Below are 23227 nucleotides of genomic sequence, written 5' to 3'. Positions count from 1 at the left end.
TATTTCTAACTAAATTAATTAATTATGATAAACCAACAAAATTACATTACTAGTTCTTAAAACATCAAAAGTCATGCTATATAGTCTCTCGAATATTTAAAAATTCTTTAAATTGGTCTCTCAATATTAATAAATATATCAAAGAAAAAAATTGATGATGTGACACTTTAAAAATGAAGTCATTGGTAGCTTCAATTATGTCTCCATACCCAACTCTCCCATCAACCTAAATAATGGAAAAATGTATGACATAAGGATTGAAGAAGAAAATATAGCACATATAATAATTCAACACATTTATTATATACATTATTTTAATTAATAATATTGTAGTTGTTATTTATGGCTTCCATTGACTTCACACATTATTATAATTTTTCAACCATAACCTATATTTCTACATATTCACTATGTAATATTACATATATGAACATATATTTGATAACATATGTACAAGAAGTTCATTAAATAGCAATCTTAGAGACAAAAATAATTAATCATTATATTAACTAATTAAATACTATTTTAAAAATTAAAAAATTATTTGTATTTTAAGTGATTTTTATTATTAATATAAATTTATAAAATGGTATCTAAATTAACTATCAGGATTTTAGTTACTATTATTTTAGATTTTAATAAATTAGTCTCAATTAGTCTTTTAGAGACTAATTTAAAATCTAAAATATTAGTAGCTAAAAATTTGATAAATAATGTTGGATACAAATTTAAAAACTACTTTAAATCTTTATTAATAATAGAAACTACTTTAAATACCAATAATTTTTTTAGTCTCTAAAATAGTCTCTAATTTAGTCCAATAGTAAGTAATCATTTTGGTCTCTAAAATTAGTTGCAATTTGATATTAGTATATACGCAATCTCATTTTATAAACCGATCAACTAAAATTACAAATATTTTATAATATATAAGTAAATACAAACCGATTTTATAAAGTTAAATTAGTTTTTGAAGTCATAATTTTTTAAGTAATTATATGATTCAGATTTTTTTAAGACAAAAAAAAAACTATTATAATATTAAAGAATGTAATAATTTCTCCATTAAAAGGAAGCAAAGAAGAAGCATACACAAAAATGATATCTCTCTCCACAGCTGTCATTTTGATTAGGTGATGAAACTGAGAAGGTGTTTATATATGAATATGAAAGAGAATAAGAGAGAGAGAGTGTGTGTAAGAGTGTTCTGAAACAAATCAAGAACAAAAGCTTCAAAGATCGTTCATGGTGGCTGAATATCCCTACATGATTTACAGTATCAGGAAAATAACAATAAAACATGTTATCACATAACACACTATCCAATGCACGTGCCACGAATCATAGAACACAAACTCACCGACACAAGTACATTTATTTCGTACACTATCAAACATCAAATTTGGTTCCAATTATTCTGTTTTTAAATTTCACTTACTTAGATTTTAGATTTGCAATGCCCATTTCTCATGAGATTGTGTTCTGTCTTGGAATTAACCAAAAATATATTTGGGGATTCAACAGCTCAGAGCTGTGATGGCATGAACTAAGATAGATTTATGAAGAAAATTTGGGTCAACGCAGAGGTTGACTTTGAAGATAAATGATTAATAAAAGGGTTGACTATGGAAATGTTAAAAAAAAAGTGAAAGAAAAGTGACGAAAGAACAAAATCTTTGGTCTCACATGATGTGATTTTAACACCTATTGTGGCGGTGATTTTAATGTTCTTAATTTTTGTTTTCCACGTACCACGGACACACATAACCTCAAAATATATCACTACTCAATCTACCTTTTAACTCTTTCTCTAACTTTTTTCTGCTTCAAATCTTAAATTATCTCTTGCAATGTCTCAATGGTTAATGTGAATTTCGTGTGTGTTGTTGTGATGTGATTATAAAACTGAAAATAATACTGTGTAACACATGACCGAGATTACTAGATTAAAATAATTATATTGATAAATTTTAAAGACAAAAAATAATTAGTTGTTATAGTGACTAAATTAGAGACTATTTTAGAAATTAAATAAATTTTTGATTTTTAAATTAGTTTTTATTATTGTTAAGTGGTTTTTAAATTGATATCTAATTAACAATTAAGATTTTTTTTATCAAATTTAGAATTTGAATAATCGATAGTTAAAATATTTGTAGCAAATTAGATAATAATTTAGAAATTATTTCACAATAATAGAAATTAATTTATAAATATTTTATTTTTAGTTTCTAAAATAATTTCTAATTTAGTTATTATTGCAACTAATTATTTTGGTATCTAAAAATTAGTTTTTATTTAATGATTTTTTAGTAGTGTATACATTTTTTAGACAAATCTGTGGTACAATATTTGGTTTACCACTAATTCTTTTTACTTGTTTACCTTGGATTTATTTAAGTTAAGGTTTTGTTTTGATTTTGTCGCTGAAAAACAATTTTTTTAGTTCCTCGAGTTAAAAGCATTTATAGCATTATGGAACACTCTAACTATAAGTTGAATGAAAAAGTCAATGTGAATAAAAAACCCTTTTAAGATCGAAAAAATTATATTAGTTCTTAAAAAATAAATGTTAGGTACCAGAATTATTTATTTTAATTTTTTGAAAGAAGAAAACACATTCATTCTCGAGAGATTAAAAAAAATTAAAAATTTACAGAAACCAAAATTAAAATGCATTCATTTTAGAGGGCGAAAACATGTCAAATAAATAATTTTCAAAATGGTTATCATACATTGACCAATAAGAAAATTTAATTTTTTTTATATAAATTGTTTTATATAAAAGAGAAGTTATGACAATTCTTTCAGACTTTGGCTTAAACAGAGAGCAGGGTAATATAAAAAGAACACATAATCGTAAGCAATGCACTTGTGCCTAATTCAAATTTTAAATTTGTAAGTTATCTTTATTAAAATATATAGTATAACATTCACAATATTCACACAATGATTGGAAAATACTTTAAGTTATCATGTTCATATTTTTTCTGTTGCCAACACATACCTAACTTCGTAAATAAATGTATCAACTTAATTGGTTGACACATTAATTAGTAGTTACATATTTAAAAATAATAATCTTCAACTATAATTTTCATGAAATACTTATAAAATTTTCATTGTTATTATTATTAATCACTTTAAGTACTACTACTATTATTGTAAATAATTAAAAAATAAATAAATAAACTGTAAGTCGAGATTGTGAACTCGTACATGAGACGGTGTATTTATGGATGATTCGACAACGGTATGATAGTAAGTAGTCTGATTAGGTCAATAAATTCTCGCTAAGATAAGTTCGAAAATAACTCTACTAGCATATGAAAAAGTAGATTTAAGTCTAATTCAACATTATAAAATCACTTGTAACCCACATATATTATTAAATGTTATAATCTGGGATCTTCAACTGGTTATTCAAATTTTATAATTTTTTTTTAAAATTGTAGCCTTTCATATAAAGTCAAAACAAAAGAATTAAGAAGAAAATAAACTAAGAAAATTCTATAAAACTCCATTCAAATCTTACAATGTTATTCACTGAATTAATTATGAAACAAACATGAATCAATTATGCCAACCAACCCAAGGATTTTAGACTTTTGAGTTGATATATAATGTGGCCAAGGGTGGCTGAGAAAGCATCTTTGAAGAGAATGAAGACGAATGTTAAGTGAAAGAAACTATTCCATTCAGCCATGTTTGAGATAGTGCTAAGCAACAGAAACATATATAAATCACAATGCACTTTTATATATTTTGCTCAGCAAAGTCAACTGAACTAGAGATTATATACAAAATGAAGTTTGAAAGTGACAGATGAAAGAAAACTGTGTGGATGACTTTGTGAGTGAATTAAATATGGCATGGTTTGACAATTTTGCATGTCAAAAAATAGTTTATTTGTTGAACATATTGGGTGCCCACAAAACCCAATGTTGAAGAAAGTTGAGTTTCATGCACCCACAGCCCCACAGGGTAGAACATCACATTTAATGGTTTTGATTATTATGAAAATCATGCATTCTGGAGAAGACTTTGGCTATTTTCAGGATAATGAAATGGTTGAAGTGCCAACTCAGTGACCGACCCTCATAGATGAGACTATGCACGTTTCAATCTTTTGTATTATAAAAATAAAAAGGAAAATGATACTTTCATACTATGTAACACATATACGGACATGAAGATACATAAAATCTCTAAAATATAAGATACGGGGACACAAATCTATATATTATATAATTTTGAATTATATAGATTGAAAATAAATATTTATGTGCAAAAGTATGTTTCAGATTCTTTTGAGAGCAGGAAAATATTTTTCATGACTGGTTCAAAAGAATTTGTTCTTATTTTTATAATTATAATAAAAATTTATACAATAAATTTGAGTTTTTAGAAAGTTATTGTATTTATACATTTTAAAATTGTGTTAGAACCGTGCTAGAATTTTCAAAAATCCAATAAATATTTTTTTGAATTGAACACTTCACCAATAAGTAACCTACGAGTGTCCACACGGATACGTGTGTCCGACACGGATACGCCATTTAAGAAGAAGTGTTTGAGCCTCATATTTTTGGAGTTGTATACAGTTTTTGATGTGATGAATTTAGAAATAAATATATATAATAAAAAATATTAAAATAATAATATTGAAAGTTGTAATGTGGTTGTATAAAAAATGTGGGTTGTCAATGTATCATACCCAAATAAAAATAGAGTGACGATATATTGACAACTTGCTCTACTATACAACCTCTAATTAATGATTTAAAAAAGATATTTTTATCATTAATTTCTTACAAAAATTAAAATTTTAGACAAAGAAAGAGGGTTGTATACCGAAACAAGGTTGTCAGTGTATCATTTTTCATAAAAATATGGTATTAAGTTGGCATGAGGATTAAGGTACTAAGTTGCTTTTGGAGGGTGGATAGGGTCATTAATAAAATCCCATGAGACAGGGAAGATCCTCCATGCTTTGATTTGCATTCCTCAATAATGCAGTTTAACTCTGAGACATATCTGTTATCTCTTCCACAAATAATATATTTGTGTATTATATGATTAATTCAGATGCTCCTAAAGCCTCAAACCTAAACTATAAACTAACACTACTTAGCATGGCTTGACTCCTAGAATCTATATATATAGCCAAAGTTGGAGACATTAGCATTGTGCCAAAAGTTAGAAAAACACAAACACAGAAAAAGACAGACACAATGAGGAGCAATCATGTGCGTTTGAACTGTGGTATTACACTGCCTCTTCTAGGATTTGGCACTTATTCCTTCCCAAATGATAGGAACACAACAGAAGTTGCTGTCCACAATGCACTTGAGGTACTAATCATATACTTTATACATATATATATATATATACACAAACACAAACACATGTATATTTATATATATTGTGCCTGGTGGAACCCCTTTGGCATTTGCCTCGGGATTTTCTCTTTTTTTTCAGTTTTCTGTCCCCTATTTCACTGAATCTGTTGCTTGGTGTTAGATAAAGGGAGAAAAACTTGATGGTTTTTTATGCTTTCTTGAGCTTGTTATTGATGCAATACACATGTGCATGTACATATGCAGATGGGTTATAGGCATTTTGACACAGCAAAAATATATGGTTCTGAGGCAGCAGTTGGAAAAGCCTTGAATGAGGCAATCTGCGAGGGAGAAGTGGAGAGAGAAGACATTTTCTTAACGTCCAAACTGTGGGGGAGTGATCACCATGATCCTGTTTCTGCATTGAAACAAACTCTAAAGTAAGTAAACAGAATCTTTGAAGATGTAAATTGCATGCCTTTGGCTTTACAACTATCTTGAGGGAAATTTTCTGATACACCAACATATCAAGCTTTGCCCTTTTCATGATTTTTCTAAAGCAAATGAAAGCTAAAACGCATGTGGGCTATCATGATTACCAAAATCAAAATCTGAAGGGATAACAAAAACAATGGAGTAGGGTTGTGGCAAAGAATAAATGAATAGTGAATCTTGTGATGCCCCACAAGGGGAGATAGGAAACAAATATGTGAAAGACAGAATCTTTTTAAATATCAGAGCCAATTACTTGATTTTGAAGCATGGGAGGAAATCTGTGTTGGAAATCTAATGTTGATTTTGTTGGTTTGTTTAATTGATGCAAAACAGGAATCTGGGCATGGAGTACCTAGACATGTACCTAGTGCACTGGCCAGTGAAGTTGAAGCCATGGGTTAACTACCCTGTCCCAAATGAAGATGACTTTGAAAAATTGGATCTTGAGAGCACATGGGCAGGGATGGAGAAATGCCTTGAAATGGGGTTGTGTAGATGCATTGGAGTTAGCAATTTTTCTAGCAAGAAGATTGAGTCCTTATTGGATTATGGTTCTACAACTCCAGCTGTAAATCAGGTGAGTTAAATCTTTTGGGACATTTTTCTAGTATTCATTATTGACAAGACAGTACAATAATTGAAGTCCCCCAATATATTGGAACATAGGTGGAAATGCATCCAATGTGGAGACAAGGAAGGCTTAGAAAGATCTGTGGGGACCACAAGATCCATGTGAGTGCTTATTCACCACTTGGAGGACCAGGAAATGCATGGGGATCAACAGCTGTGGTTGATCACCCCATCATCAGATCAATTGCCTTCAAACACAGAGCAACTCCAGCACAGGTGAAACTCAACTCCAAACTCAACCATCATATCTCACATCTTAATTTTATAACTGTTCGAATCCATCGATTAGAGAACCAAACATTTCATAGGATATAAGTGAGACAAATCTCATATAAAATAAAAACGATTTTATGAGCTTAAATTAGTTAAGGTCAAGTTCTTAGTAATAACTTTTCCATTTCATTTTTTAAGGTTGCGTTGAAGTGGGGACTATCAAAGGGCTCAAGTGTGATTGTGAAAAGCTTCAACCAAGAAAGAATGAAGGAAAATATTGGATCTTTTGATCTGAGATTGGATGATGAAGATATGTTTGAGATTGAGAAATTGGAGGAAATGAAGATTATGAAGGGGGAGTTTCATGTTAATGGAACCACAAGTCCCTACAAAACAATTGAAGAACTTTGGGACGGTGAAATTTGAGGCCAGAGACAGGGTTGTAATCATTTGCTCCACTGGGGAAGAACAGAATTGAAGAAAAAATTGTTTTCACTGAAACATTTTATGCTGATGGTTTAGAATGATCATAACAAAAGCAAAAGTAAATTAAATTTACTGTAACTATATTTTGCTTTCTTTTGCTGCAATTGCATATTTAAAATTTTAAGTGTATGAAGCCCAAGTATTGATTACTAAATAATTTCTATAGCAGAATTTCTATAGCAGAATTTCTATAGCAGAATTTCTGTTATGGAACATTTTGTTGGGATAAATAATTTGAAAAGGGAAAAGCATTATATAAAATCAAATACCACATAAAAGGATTCAGAGAATGCCCAGCAAAAGGCAGAACCCTAACCGCTGTTTCATTTCAGCGGCGGTTACTCACAACGCAAAGGAACCATGAAATTCATCATCACAACACATGATCGTACAATTAATTTGGTAGCAAATGTTGATAATGCAATAATTACGTTGATATATGCTCTCCCCATGCCAGATCTTGCAAAATCAGATATCACAAAGAAAGACTGTAATGGCGATGAGATGAGTAGGTAGCTAGCTTGAAAATATCCCTGATTCCCTTCTCATTTCATAAGTTATTATTCTCCAAAGCATCTCTGAGAAATTGATGAAGTAAATAAGAAATGGGAAAACAATTCTCCAATATTGTTAAATTAGAAAAGGTCAAATTCATAAACGGGCAATTTATCACTTTGTGCTTCATCAAGCCTTGGAACTAGAATTGTATTTTAAACCATTGACCCTTTGATCAAAGACTCTCAAACTGCACAAATACTTTGGAGAAGACTACAACAAAAGTTAAATTTTATGGCCGTCAATTTCATACCTGTCAAAATTGGAAGCATTCATTATAAATGGACTATGCTGCAGCTACTGGTGCTGTACCACTTTCATTGATACCTTGCTCGATGCACTGAAAGAAATTTAAAGTCATTTCTGAAGAAAAGGAATAGAGGACTAATCTTATGACGTCAACAAAACGCCATGTAAAAAATATCAAACCTTTTATTGTGTAACTCCAATTTGCGATAGATATTACTAAGAAAAAAATGCTATGCATTTTGAGTAGGGAAGAGTAATTAAAGTCGCTAGCTTTTTAGTCCTTGCATGCTACCATCATCAGATAAGAATAGTCTAAAGGTTTTTTTACACCAAAACATGTTCATGAGACAAATGTAAAGGGATTTAAGGCATAAATTTGATTCAGGATGATATCTTATCATGGATCATTGCGCTATTTCTTTATCATTTTGGTTCAGGAGTGATCCTCTTTCTCTGCACTCTTTTTCTCTTTTTTAATAAACTTCTTTCGTCAATCACCATAAACCAATACTGAGTATTGACTAGAATATAAATATACTCTAAGATTAACAAAAATCCGAATGTCGCATCTAATAATTTTTTTACCTGAAGAAGGTAACCATGCAACCAATCCAATGTTTGAGGAAACGTTGTTGCCGATACGTTGACCACAGTCAACCCCTGTAACATCAAATGGCAAAACTTTAAGAAAAATAATCACATGATAAAAGTTTAAAATCTGTAAGTTATGGGTCTTTAGGTAATCCTACAGTTAGTGAATAAGATTTTGTATCAACAGTTTCCCGTTCATTAATTAATACTTCATAAATGGAAACAGTGGGGAAAAAACTACAGCAGAAGTAGATAGATATAGAACAATTTCAATTGGAAAAATGTTCAGTAATTATCATGGTTATCATCAAAGAAAACAACCATCAACATACCAGAAAGAAGGATTTTCCACTAACATTTCCAGTAATGAATAATATCACAGTATATCTTTTAAACATACCTGTGATGTGAACGAGCACAGATAATCCTGTATGGTTTTCAAGTTGGCCATAAGCTTCTCATTATCCTGTAAATGAAAAAATTCAGATTACTCTCAATCTACAAGAATCTACTTGATATAAAAAGAAACCTTGGATAAAGCTGCTAGTCAATACCCTCAAACTTTTTGCTTCTGTTGATAGCTCAGAATCCTTTTGTAAAATAACCTAACACTTCTTGTTCATTTACTTATTTCCAGTCATTCTCCTCTTGTTAATCAAACTGAAAGCTGAGATTCTTTCTTCAATTAATTGTTATAGATGCCTTTCTTAACAAATTTTTCTACATGAATGAGAGATTCTTTTACTCTTCTATATGATATGATTGTTAGGTGGTTTGTCCACAAACACCGTAGAGGCCTTTGTTGACTTGTGTTACAAGATAATTTCTTTGGCTTCATCACTTATATAATTTCTTATACATATACCTTTTTTCATTATAACAAAATAAATTCCCTTGAAACTCAAACACAGGAGCTATATAGTGGCCCAAAGTAAAACACCAAGGTCAGGGAATGGGGTTTTAAGTGTAGAAGTTACTGTACCAGATCTGGACATTTGTCATAAAATGTTCGCGAGGAGATCCATTCCTCAAGTAATGCCTGAAAAGAAGGTAAGACAAATATCTTCGGATGTTTTGACATTTTAAAGTATATGATCAAATTATTGGAAAAATCGACAAAACCTTGTGATCAAATTCAGCCATCTTCAACACAATAGGCACAATTATTGGTTTGGGACCTGACTTCATCTTACTAATAGTAGTTTTCTCAGTCTCCAGTTCCCTAAGAGAAGCACCTGCGATCATTATCCATATTATGCCTTATCTCCTAGTAAGAAACTAATCAGCACTATAATATGGCAAATAAAAGAGACAAACCTTTATGCCCAGGGATACTTGCAGTAAGGCCCATGGATTTTATAGAATTTGATACTGCTTCAACCTGATCAGCAGATACTCCTTCATTAGAGCTCAAAATCAAGGAGTCACCGCTGCTCTCATTACTGCTACCCACAGGTATATCTTTTATTTGTATGGTAGCATTATCATCCAATGTCATAACGACTGGATTTATCTCTTTGTTTTCTGAATATACACCTGAAGGTGATTTATTGTCATCGTCCACTAAATAAATGCTAGGATCCAAATGTATTCCCTGTCATAATGAAAATATAAATAACGAAATTCAGCCCACACCTAGAGAAATATTTTGACCAAATAAGAAAAAAGAATATCAAATTAATAAAACAAAATTTAATTGGACATTTATGTGAGACCAAAGTTACAGATGAAATTATCATTTATCTTTTCAGTATTTGATTTCCTCTTTGTATCTTCAAATTGTGCTTTTTATTTCTATAGATAAAAGATAAAATAGTATTAAAGATCTTACAAAGTGGTTTAGAAACTCAACTAGACAAAATCGGCCTATAAAATGAGGTTTATTCCCACTTATATATTATATTTTGACATTATTTCTAATCAATGTGAGACTCATCTCCAACACTATTGGTGAGTTACCCTTTTAATGATCTAGAATAGGCTAGATACCATCTTATAAAGTGGGTTAGGCCTAACATCGGTTTGTAAGATAAGGATTGTTCTCACTTATATAGTATATTTTGATACTAATTTTAGTCAGTGAGAGACTTGAGTTTTCCTAATAAAAGATATGAAAGGAGTGCAAAAAGAGGGGGACAAAATATCCCTAAGCAACGAAAACAAAGAATACAAAAGCACAAATAACAAAAACAATACATGGAACCTGTCACTAAATACATGTCTATACATACCTCAATTATAATTGGCTTCCCATCTTTCATTGCCTTTTTCAGATCACCGGCCAAACCTAGAAACCAAATGCCAACTTAATGCATGAAAACAACCAAGTATAAAATATTCATAGCATTAGTTGAAAACCATATTCAATTTATAAATGACAGATATATCAAGTTAAAAACAACTAAGAAGACCTTTGCGAACAACCCTGCATTCTCGGCAAAATTCAGTTATTAACTCCTCTGATGAACCAAATTCTCTAGCCCATACAGGAATTGATGCCAATGGTGCACTGTAAACAAAATCATTATATAAGTATTAATCACTTCAGTTATCAAAGAAATGAGAACTGTCAGGCAAAGAAATGAAAATATCAAAGTCAAGTAAGATTTGTCAATTTCTGTTGAGTATGACTATGTTGGCCCTTGATCTATATAAGGGGAAACGGTGAAACATAGTATTGAACATTTATGCTTATAGAATCAACATGTAATTGACTGTATATATCAAGAGACATGGGTTTTGTTGAGCAATAATAACATTATGTTGAGTGTATCGAAGAACTTGATTTCAAAAGCAAATAATTTTAGGCCAAAAGTAGCCTTAGTATCACCCCTTACGAAAACACTTGAATAAATAACAGTTCAGACAAACAGAACTTCCAACCAAAACAAAAATATTACTCAAGTTAGGTAGAAATAAAGAGGTTCCAGACATACTCTGTTGATGTGCGCAACAGTTCATAAACCATATCTGTCTATCAAAGTCAACAAGAAAAACGTCAACATTAATTGCACATAAATTTAAATAAGCGAAACAAAATACAGGGACAACTCCCATTAGGTGCCAGTTATCCAGGGAAAAACAATCCAGTTTGGTTAGCTAGATACACCGAATTGGAGATACTTTGTTTAACTAGCACCAAACTGAAAGCCCTCATTTTACATGAAACAAAGATGCAGTTATATTAGACATTCAAAGCCTACCTGTAATACATTTGGTAAATTTAGCCTCTGTGCAAGCTGAGTGGCAATAGTAGACTTCCCAACACAAGCAGTTCCACAGACAAGGATTACTAATGGAACTCTTTGGTGGTGAAATCTGGATAAAGGGAAAGCAGGAAAATGGAAAAGACACCTCAATATTACTATAAAACATAACCCCATAAAGTAATTTCTTTTTCTATCTCCAGAAAACATGAATATGAATTTTTTTCCAATTCCTTATTACAGCTAGAAAGACAAGAAATATGTGCATGCACATAGACAAAATTTATGCACATAAGTTTGGACAAACAGATGCTAATTCGATAATACTTATATTATAAGGTTGTCATATTTGAGATTTAACTCAATTCAACTCATAGATTTAACTCGTAAACTAAAAGAGTTACCTAATATTAGAAATCTATTAATGACATGTACGCATAACATATTACTCTTAATACATCACAGTAAAGAAAAGTAGCAAATCACAATAATAAAGTGTGATAGTTCATCAGTGCTAGACAAAATTAAACTACATAGATGAATTAATCATATATAAAATAGTAAGTTAACTCATTTTTCCTATCTCAAATCATAAACTCATAAGGGTTAAGAGTTTACTTGAGAGTTTGTCAACCTTGCTTGCATACACACGTTTTACATATTACATATATAAAGACGAAATATCTATGCATACATATATACAAGTAGATGGAATTGACATACAAGCGTGAATTCTAATCTAATCATCATCTTTTACCAAAGGTAGGAAATAAAGAAAAATTTGGTCCTGGTTAGAAAATGAGGACAATATATTGACACAGCCACATGTTTTGGAAGAAAAACAATTGTCTCAACAGAAAGAATGCACAGTTACCCCGTCATCATCTTATAACGATTTATGTACTCGTCTCCATATCCGCGCCGCTCCATAAGCTGCATGTATAGAACTCTCTTAGAACATATCTATACATTATAAATGACTCAGATTTTAAAATGTGAGGAATTTCAGCCATTGTTACTTCATCCCAACATACATATCCAACTTCCTCCTATTAAGCGGCAGTACTAAGAAATTTCAGCTCCGCTTGATTTCAAAAATTCAAAACCATCTAACCAACAATTCTGATGATATTTGTATCTGGACAGACCTATCCAAAGAATCAATCGACTACATTCTTTTTACACAACTTTCCTGTATAAATAAATATCTAAGTGAAATATCAAGGGGAATACAATGAAAATATCTGTACACCACTTTACTCTACAAATAGTAATTGTCCTGTCCACAAAATGTTTAATATTGGCAATGAGTTCAATTCAAACATGAAAACTTAACCATGAAAGTTTATCCAATATTTCCTGAAGTTGTAACACAGCTTACAAAAAGATAGCAGTAGTAACGAAAAATGAAACATGGTGTGTGATGGACAGATAAAACGAGAAGCTAGCTGGTCATACCTTAAATAGGTTAACCTCCAAATCAGATTGAGAGCTGCGGCAAAGAAACAGTGAATTGTTTTTCATAAAACTAATAATTCTATCAAAATTCAGGCGGAGAGAAAAAATAAATAAAGAAAAGCAACAACTGAAAAATAAGAGATGCGAAACAACATACACATCTAGAAGGCTGTTGTCTATGAGCAGCTTCTTCAGCTCGAGAGCAATTTTGATAGCTACATGATTTGGAATCTGAAACAAAGAAGCTAAACTTGAATGAATAAAAAAATAAACGAATGAAAGAGAAAGAGTAGTGATCGGATACCTTGGTGACCGTTAGCATCCTGCTGAGCAAAAATCTGGAGAGAACGTAGTAGTGATCGGCATTATCACCCAACCACACCTTGACCTAAATTTGAGCAGAAAAGAAATTGAAACAGAGAAAGGAAGAGAAAGGAAGAGAGAAAAAAGAGAGAAAAACGGTGAAATTGAGAGCGAGACCTTGACGAAATCGTATTTGGAGGAAGCGTTGCGGGTGGAGAATCTGGCAGAGGGAAAGGAAGAGCGTTGCTTATCATCGCTGTCTTCGCCACTGGCAGGGGAACCCACAACCACTTCCTTTTCTTTCTCCTTCTTCATCGAATCGATCAACTATTCTCTTACTCTTCTCTCACTTTTACAATCAAAATATTATCAAATATTATTGTATTCAATTAACTCCATTTTTTTTAATAATATACACATTCATCTTACAGAGACATTACTTACTTGTTTTTTAAATTCCAACAGTGATCAAAACAAATTTCTATCATATTTTTAAGATATTGCTCTAATCTTCTATCATATTTTCCAGATATTGCTCTAATCAATATATGAATTTTGTTAATTTTGTTGTGGACTTCCTTTATTTTCAGAAGTTTTTTTTTTTTTGATTTGTTTATGAACGTACCTCGTTACCTGTGTGCAAACAACATGTGTGAAAGTACTTGAGTGCTTTTTTTTTTAAATTTTTCAACACAATACAGATCCAAAATAAAATTATAGAAAGTATGACAAAATTTCACAACTTTTGACAGAGGATAGCCTTGGTTTTCAAAAATCAAACAGTTCCACACACCTTCCTATCAGCCTTGACAGAGATTAATAAAACATTTATTGCGAATCTTGTGGGACGAATTTGGGGCTCAAATTGCAGCCAAAACTTAGTAGACACAATGAAGAATGTTTGGTAAAAATTTCATACCGAAATACCCAATGAGTAAGGTGTACTAATTCGCAGACCAGAAGTGAAGAAAACTTGTTTTCCGAAAACAAAACGTCCTTGCTTTTCTTCCCTGTATCTTATTTTTGTGATTGGTTTATGGACGTGTCTCCTTACCTAAGTGAAAACAACATATGATACTTGTGTGAATTTTTTCGGATTTTTTCAATGCAATACAGACGCAGAATAAAATTGCAGAAAAAAGGGCAAAAGTTCGCAAGTTTGATAGAGGATAACCTTGATTTTCAAAAAATTTCTAAAAAATTCTCCCGAAATAGTTTTTCCTGAAATTTCACGTAAGAATCTCGACTAAATTTGGGACAAAACGCGACAAATTTCAGGTCAAACGGATCACTATTCACCTACGAAAAAATCAACAGTTTCACACACAAACGAACATTCCTTTCAGTCCTAACATTGATGAATAAAACATTTATTAAGAATCTTGTGGGACGAATTTGGGTCTTAAATCACAGCCAAAACTCAGTAGACACAATGGCGAATGTCTAGTAAAAATTTCATACCAAAATACCCAAGGAGTAAGGCGTAGTAAGTCCCAGACCGGGATTGAACAAAATTGGTTTTCCGAAAACAAAGCGTCCTGACTTTTCTTCCCTGTACCTTATTTTTGTGATTGGTTTGAGGACATGCCTCCTTACCTGGGTGCAAAATACATATGAAAGTACTTGAGTGATTTTTTTTTGAATTTTTTCAATGCAATACAAACGCAGAATAAAATTGTAGAAACTAGGGCGAAAGTTCGCAAGTTTTGATAGAGAATAGCCTAGAATTTTAACAAAATTTCTGAAAAATTCTCCCGAAATAGTTTTTTTTCTTGAAATTCAACGTAAGAATCTCGACTGAATTTGGGATAAAACACGACAAATTTCACGTCAGAAAGATGAGTATTCATCTACGAAAACAATAAACAGTTTCACACACAAACGAACATTCCTTTCAGTCTTGACATTGATGAATAAAACATTTATTGTGAATCCTGTGGGACGAATTTGGGGCTTAAATCACAACCAAAACTCAGTAGACACAATGGCGAATGTCTGGTAAAAATTTCAGACGAAAATACCTAAGAATTAAGGCGTAGTAAGTCCCACACCGGGAGTAAACAAAACTGGTTTTCTGAAAACAAAGCGTCATGACTTTTCTTCCCTGTACCTTATTTTTGTGATTGGTTTGTGGACATGCCTCCTTATCCGGGTGCAAACAACATGTGAAAGTACTTGTGTGAATTTTTTCAGCGCAGTACGGACCCAGAATAAAATTGCAGAAAGTAGGACGAAATTTCACAAGTTTCGGTAGAGGATAGCCTTGGTTTGCACAAAATTTCTGAAAAATTCTCCCAAATTAGTTTTTTCCTGAAAATCCACGTAAGAATCTCCACTGAATTTGGGACAAAACGCGACAAATTTCAGGTCAAACGGAAGAGTATTCACCCACGAAAAAAATCAAACAGTTTTGCACTCAAACGAACCTTCCTTTCAGCCCTGGCAGTGATGAATAAAAAATTTATTGTCAATCCTGTGGGACGAATCTGGGGCTCAAATCTTAGCCAAAACTCGATAGACTCAGTGACGAACGTTTGGTAAAAGTTTTAGACGAAAATACCCAACGAATAAGGCGTGGTAAGTCCCAGACCGAGAGTGAACAAAACTGGTTTGCACAAAATTTCTGAGAAATTCTCCCGAAATAGTATTTTCCTGAAAATCCACGTAAGAATCTCCACTGAATTTGGGACTAAAAGCGACAAATTTAAGGTCAAACGGATGAGTATTCACCCACGAAAAAAATCAAACAGTTTCGCACACAACCGAACCTTCCCTTCAGCCCTGGCAGTGATGAATAAAAAATTTATTGTCAATCCTGTGGGACGAATCTGGGGCTCAAATCTCAGCCAAAACTCGACAGACACAATGACGAACGTCTGGTAAAAATTTCAGACCAAAATACCCAAGGAGTAAGACGTGGTAATTCCCAGACCGAGAGTGAACAAAACTGGTTTTCCGAAAGCAAAACGTCCTGGCTTTTCTTCCCCGTATCTTCTTTTTGTGATTTGTTTATGGACGTGCCTCCTTATCCGGGTGCAAACAACATGTGAAAGTACTTGTGTGAATTTTTCCAGCGCAGTACGGACCCATAATAAATTTGCAGAAAGTAGGGCGAAACTTCACAAGTTTCGGTAGAGGATAGTCTTGGTTTGCACAAAATTTCTGAAAAATTCTCCCGAATTAGTTTTTTCCTGAAAATCCACGTAAGAATCTGCACTGAATTTGGGACAAAACGCGACAAATTTCAGGTCAAACGGATGAGTATTCATCCACGAAAAGAATCAAACAGTTTCGCACACAAACGAACCTTCCTCTCAGCCCTGGCAGTGATGAATAAAAAATTTATTGTCAATCCTGTGGGACGAATCTGGGGCTCAAATCTCAGCCAAAACTCGACAGACACAGTGACGAACGTCTGGTAAAAATTTCAGACCAAAATACCCAAGGAGTAAGGCGTGGTAAGTCCCAGATCGAGAGTGAACAAAACATGTTTTCCGAAAGCAAAACGTCCTGGCTTTCCTTCCCCGTATCTTCTTTTTGTGATTTGTTTATGGACGTGCCTCCTTATCCGGGTGCAAACAACATGTGAAAGTACTTGTGTGAATTTTTTCAGCGCAGTACGGACCCAGAATAAAATTTCAGAAAGTAGGACGAAATTTCACAAGTTTCGGTAGAGGGATAGCCTTGGTTTGCACAAAATTTCTGAAAAATTCTCCCGAATTAGTTTTTTCCTGAAAATCCACGTAAGAATCTCCACTGAATTTGGGACAAAACGCGACAAATTTCAGGTCAAACGGATGAGTATTCACCCACGAAAAAAATCAAACAGTTTCGCACACAAACGAACCTTCCTTTCAGCCCTGGCAGTGATGAATAAAAAATTTATTTCCAATCCTGTGGGACGAATTTGGGGCTCAAATCTCAGCCAAAACTCGACAGACACAGTGACGAACGTCTGGTAAAAATTTCAGACCAAAATACCCAAGGAGTAAGGCGTGGTAAGTCCCAGACCGAGAGTGAACAAAACTGGTTTTCCGAAAGCAAAACGTCCTGGCTTTTCTTTCCCGTATCTTCTTTTTGTGATTTGTTTATGGACGTGCCTCCTTATCCGGGTGAAAACAACATGTGAAAGTACTAGTGTGAATTTTTTAAGCGCAGTACGGACCCATAATAAAATTGCAGAAAGTAGGGCGAAACTTCACAAGTTTCGGTAGAGGATAGCCTTGGTTTGCACAAAATTTCTGAAAAATTCTCCGGAATTAGTTTTTTCCTGAAAATCCACGTAAGAATCTCCACTGAATTTGGGACAAAACGCGACAAATTTCAGGTCAAACGGATGAGTATTCACCCACGAAAAAAATCAAACAGTTTCGCACAAAAACAAACCTTCCTCTCAGCCCTGGCAGTGATGAATAAAAAATTTATTGTCAATCCTGTGGGACGAATCTGGGGCTCAAATCTCAGCCAAAACTCGACAGACACAGTGACGAACGTCTGGTAAAAATTTCAGACCAAAATACCCAAGGAGTAAGGTGTGGTAAGTCCCAGACCGAGAGTGAACAAAACTGGTTTTCCGAAAGCAAAACGTCCTGGCTTTTCTTCCCCGTATCTTCTTTTTGTGATTTGTTTATGGACGTGCCTCCTTATCCGGGTGCAAACAACATGTGAAAGTACTTGTGTGAATTTTTCCAGCGCAGTACGGACCCATAATAAAATTGCAGAAACTAGGGCGAAATTTCACAAGTTTCGGTAGAGGATAGCCTTGGTTTGCACAAAATTTCTGAAAAATTCTCCCAAATTAGTTTTTTCCTGAAAATCCACGTAAGAATCTCCACTGAATTTGGGACAAAACGCGACAAATTTCAGGTCAAACGGATGAGTATTCACCCACGAAAAAAATCAAACAGTTTCGCACACAAACGAACCTTCCTTTCAGCTCTGGCAGTGATGAATAAAAAATTTATTGCCAATTCTGTGGGACGAATCTGGGGCTCAAATCTCAGCCAAAACTCGATAGACACAGTGACGAACGTCTGGTAAAAATTTCAGACCAACATATGCTTTTGTTCCACGCATATTTTTGTTATTTGTTTATGGATGTGTCTCCTTACTTGGATGCAAACAACATATGAAAGTACTTGTGTAAATTTTTTTGGTTTTTTCAACGCAATACGGACCCAGAATAAAATTGAAGAATGTAAGGCGAAATTTCGCAACTCTTGGTAGATGATAGCCTTGGTTTGCACAAAATTTCTAAAAACTTTTCCCGAAATAGTTTTTTCCTAAAATTCCCCATAAGAATCTCGGCTGAATTTTGGACAAAACGCGATAAATTTCAGGTCAAACGAATGAGTATTCACATAGAAAAAAATCAAACAGTTTCACAAACGAACATTCCTTTGAGTCTAACAATGATGAATAAAAAATTTATTGCGAATCTTGTTGAACGAATTGGGGCTCAAATCTCAGCCAAAACTCAGTAGACACAATGACGAATGTATGACAAAAAATTCATACCAAATTACTTAAGGAATAAGGCGTAGTAAGTTCTAGACCGAAAATGAATAAAACTGATTTTCCAAAAACGAATCGTCCGTTATCCTCACCTAAACCCACCTTAGTTAGTTGTCTTCATCAAAATTGCTTTAATTAATTGAGATTACTTAATTTTTGTATTCAGGAACATTAGGTTGGTATTAAAAAAATATTTAAATACAAATTATTGATCATTAATCATTAATCATGATATTTATAGATATTATATATATATATATATATATATATATATTTAAATTTCTAGGAAAATATTTATTTAATATTAAGTTTTCAGGCCAAAGCCAATTGATCGTATTGCTGGGTTTACTCTCAGTTCCCAATACATAATTTTTAACATTAAAAATGATAAAATTCTGTATCAATTTCCCTACAATAGGAGTTATTTTTTATTAAAAAGAACAGCATTTGTCGGTGTATTATTATGTCTGTGCAGAAAAAACGTATGAAGAACAAAAGACATCAAAAGTGCATTCATTAACAACTTTAACTGCTCCACGACATTGACATGTGAACAATCATAAGAAAAAGAGTTTAAACTTGATTTAGTGCAAGGCCCACCACAGATAACGGTAGCATGGTTTCTTCTTGAAGAGGAAAAAAAAAACGTTGTTATTATTATTATTATTATTACATTACAACCTTTCTTCCTCGGAATGACCGAAAACAATAAAGAAAAGAACAAATTTGCACTGTCAACATCTAAGTTAACCGTTATAAAGTGAATACAAATAATTTGGTACAAATCTTCACTAATGTCAGTGAAAATAACCTGATTCTAACATAATGGCCTAGATTCAAGATTTAGTTATCGTGCCCTTTTGAAAAATTTACCACCTTTTTTCACCATGGTTATCCCTGTAACACTGGATGAAAGAAGTGATTTGGTATCAGGGCTCCATCTCAACTCTTTCAGAGTGATAAACAAGGTTGCTAGTGCAGTAGAGATCTCAGAATCCTTTATGTTCTTACATGACACTACTCTCAGGCTCTGAAGCTCCTTCCATGAATGAACTACTAACTCCAAACCTTCTGTAGTTAGTAATGAACACCCTTCCAAATAAAACAACTTTACCCGCCTGAAAACAGCAACAAAACAACCATTGGGTCATACATAACCCCAGAGAAATAATAACAACAGCAAAACAATAAGAAAAAAGATAACAAACCGGTGGTTTCAAATAAGTTTCAAGTCATTCAAGTTCATTCTTAATTTGTTGCACCATAAGTTTCATATATATTGTGAGTGGAAAGAGCAGCACAATAACATAGAAGAACAGAACCACTCCAACAACATTGAATTCAAAAGTTAGTTGCATTTCACAAAATGAAGCTAAACCTGTTTGAAAGACATAGTGCTCAAATCCAATATTGCCAAAACAGGAGAAGGAAGAAAGTAAAAGTGTATGCTCTGTTTGGAGAAGCTTCTAAATAAGCAGTTACAAAACAAGAACTTGGAATGAATTGAGCTTTCAAATAGACTTCTACAAATTACATGTACCAATTTTAGCTAGTGGAAGAAGCTTATTCCATTTTCATCTCTACAAGAACTTTATGCAAACCATAACAAGTTGTATGTAGAAGAGAAGATGAAGATTACCTGCACATCATTGCAAAACAGAAGATGCTATTATCCAATCCCCAACAGTCCTGAAGAACAATCTCCCTGACAGCCCTGCACACCGAAAACAAAGCCGAAACACTCTTCTTATCCCGAAGTTGACATTTCTGCAAATGCAACCGTTCAAGAGCAGGGCAAGAACCCAAATACTCCTCCATCCCAGGACTGGAATCAATCCTCTTACAAGACTGAAACCTCAAAGTCTTCAAATTTTCACAAAAGGAGATAGCAGCAAGCCAACCACCATCCATCCTATGATCAGAAAACGTCAACTCCTCCAACATCAAACAACACTTCCCAATGGCCTTAACACCATCAAAACTCCCTTCGCACCCACAAAGCTCCAACCTCACCAGCCTCTTGCACCCCTGAGCCAGAATCGTCAACCCAATATCAGAAACCACCGAACTGTAGAGCCCATCAACATGCCCAACGAGTTTCAGAATCTGAAGATTCGTACAGGCCGTGATCCCGCGCAAAACGTTGTCGCTGCAGCACTGCAGTTCGAGTTCCTGCAGAGTGGGGCACTCCTCCGCGACGCTCAGCAGCCCCATTTCGCTGGCGCCGATGACGTGGAGGCGGCGCAAGTTAGGGCACCCGGCGGCGAGGGTGGCGAGGCCGTTGTCGATGACTTCGACGGGGAGCATGTTTTCCTCGCAGAAGCACCAATTGGGGGAGAGGTCGGAATGGAGGTGCACGGAGAGGAGGCGGTGGCTGAGAAGAACGGCGGAATTGCGAGGGAAAATGAAGGCGGCGGAGAGCAAATCGACGTGGTTGAGGTTGGGGAAGCGGTGGATGAGTCTACCGGAGAGGAGGAAGTTCCAGTCGGAGATTGCGAGGGAGCGGATGAGACGGCCTTGGAGATTGAGCCAGCGCTTGCAGACCAGAGCATTGGAGTTTCGCTGAGCAGGGGAGTCGGAGAGGAGTGCGAGGATTTTGAGGAGAATCTCGTCGGAGAAGAGAAGAGTTCGGTCGGCGACGGCGGGGAAAGGAGAGAGAGTGGGGTTGTGTTTGGCGGCGAGGCGAGGAGAGAGAGAGTGAAGCTTCATTGCCATGACCATTTGGTTTATGGGTTTGGATTTGGTCCATAGCTCCGACCATGGCTTCTTCAATGGCGGAGTGGGAGTGGTAGGGTTAGGGTTATCGTTCTCCGATCGAAACGGCATCGTTCTGTTTTGTTTGGTGCTTTTTGGAAGGCCACAACGGTAATGAATGAAGGAATGAAGAATATGTGTAGAGAAAGTGAAGAGAAGAGAAGAGAAGATTGGTTATGTGTGTTTGTCTTGTTCTAACGGCATTTAAAATTCGGATTCAATTGAATGGGTCACAGAAGCCACCAATGGAGGAGTAATAACCAAGTAAGGCCTTTTCACTTCACAACTAACTCTTGTTACTTCTTTATAATTCACCCTTCTTCTTCTTCTTTTTATTAACCATGCTGTTTTCTCCTACTCTAATTTTCCCAACCAAATCAATAAATATAATCCACACAATACATTTTTAAATTACATCTATTATTTATTTCAAATTTAAACATTAAAATATTCTAAAATATTAATGTTCTTACAAATCGGATTTCTTTTAGAGTGACTTCTTTTGTTTTTGCTTCCGGTCTTCACGATCTCTAGGTGTGGTGATTTCTGATTAAATGAGGAGAACTTGTAAAGGCACTCTGACAAATCAAGTTAGTCCGAGTGTAATATGCCGATGAGTCGAGAGAGAAAAATTACTTCAGATGTTTGACTTCCTCTTGTATTTATACATTTTGGATGAGCCTCAATTGTTATGGATCCGCTCGTGAGTCTAAAAAAGGGCCCAATTGTAACTTTAATCACGTTTTACAAAATAAACTGGTTTAATTATGATTAACTAAGGTTTTATAGACTCTGTTTAGATTAAATAAAATTGAGTTCCTTATAGATATTTTGTATAAAAAATATAAGAGATGCTAAAGTTTTTCCAATGGTAAATTTTGTTTGAGTAAGTTGTTCGATTATTTTATGTTATTAAAATTGCTTGTAAAACCTAATGAATTCATTATTTTAAACATCAGATGAATTTGACTATTCCCTCAATAATTATAATACGTTTTTTAATAGATTGGTGGCAAAACATATTTATATTCAATATTATATATAAGTTGTGTATATTTAATATAAATAAGCATTTTAACTCTTATCACATCTGTTCAACAAGTCATGCCACTGTTTCCTAGCTAAAAATCAATGACTAAACCCTAGAATTTTCATTTTGGAGCTAATTTCACTTATATAGTTCCTAAGAATTATAAAATAAATTGTTTATCAAATGTGAATTGTGTTACCATTTAATTTTTCATAAAGTAGTGAAATTTAAATTTAAATATTTAACAAATTAATTGCTGATAAAGATATTTAAAAACCATTCATGAGCTAACACACCTATATTTGAGATAATATTTGGCTTAGTGAAAAGAAATTTAATTAGTTATCAATTAAATTACTTGAAACAATACATAATTCGATTTAACTTAGAGACAACAGATT

General features: G+C 33.6%; 3 protein-coding genes across 4 annotated transcripts; 1 reads left to right on the top strand and 2 right to left on the bottom strand.

Annotated features, from left to right (window-relative positions):
• The first annotated feature begins 5195 nt into the window (after nucleotides 1-5195).
• Nucleotides 5196-7299, top strand: LOC137820888 (probable NAD(P)H-dependent oxidoreductase 1). Its single transcript, XM_068625200.1, has 5 exons — nucleotides 5196-5354; nucleotides 5607-5782; nucleotides 6171-6414; nucleotides 6504-6683; nucleotides 6879-7299. Exons 1-5 carry the CDS (start codon nucleotides 5235-5237, stop codon nucleotides 7104-7106), a joined length of 948 nt encoding a protein of 315 aa, XP_068481301.1. The 5' UTR covers nucleotides 5196-5234; the 3' UTR covers nucleotides 7107-7299.
• Nucleotides 5350-14011, bottom strand: LOC137820876 (P-loop NTPase domain-containing protein LPA1 homolog 1). 2 transcript variants are annotated; one of them, XM_068625178.1, is made up of 17 exons: nucleotides 13973-14011; nucleotides 13706-13877; nucleotides 13530-13613; nucleotides 13383-13456; nucleotides 13226-13259; nucleotides 12642-12700; nucleotides 11765-11879; nucleotides 11498-11535; nucleotides 10973-11070; nucleotides 10793-10848; nucleotides 9879-10155; nucleotides 9684-9796; nucleotides 9544-9600; nucleotides 8962-9027; nucleotides 8556-8630; nucleotides 7975-8061; nucleotides 7400-7744 (listed from the first exon to the last, which is right to left on the bottom strand). In XM_068625178.1, exons 2-16 carry the CDS (start codon nucleotides 13841-13843, stop codon nucleotides 8008-8010), a joined length of 1338 nt encoding a protein of 445 aa, XP_068481279.1. In that variant the 5' UTR covers nucleotides 13844-13877; nucleotides 13973-14011; the 3' UTR covers nucleotides 7400-7744; nucleotides 7975-8007. The 2 variants fall into 2 exon arrangements, with proteins under 2 accessions (XP_068481288.1, XP_068481279.1); XM_068625187.1 differs by lacking the exons at nucleotides 7400-7744; nucleotides 13973-14011 and adding an exon at nucleotides 5350-5760 and having other exon boundaries at nucleotides 13706-13906.
• Nucleotides 14012-19668: 5657 nt separating this feature from the next.
• LOC137831050 (F-box protein At5g07670) lies at nucleotides 19669-22023 on the bottom strand. The gene is made up of 2 exons (XM_068638562.1): nucleotides 20682-22023; nucleotides 19669-20160 (listed from the first exon to the last, which is right to left on the bottom strand). Exons 1-2 carry the CDS (start codon nucleotides 21866-21868, stop codon nucleotides 19890-19892), a joined length of 1458 nt encoding a protein of 485 aa, XP_068494663.1. The 5' UTR covers nucleotides 21869-22023; the 3' UTR covers nucleotides 19669-19889.
• Nucleotides 22024-23227: the final 1204 nt, after the last annotated feature.

The sequence above is a fragment of the Phaseolus vulgaris genome, chromosome 11 (genome assembly GCF_000499845.2).
Source record: "Phaseolus vulgaris cultivar G19833 chromosome 11, P. vulgaris v2.0, whole genome shotgun sequence".
In the NCBI taxonomy this organism is placed as follows: Eukaryota; Viridiplantae; Streptophyta; class Magnoliopsida; order Fabales; family Fabaceae; genus Phaseolus; species Phaseolus vulgaris.
This window is presented reverse-complemented; position numbering and strand designations above follow the sequence as displayed.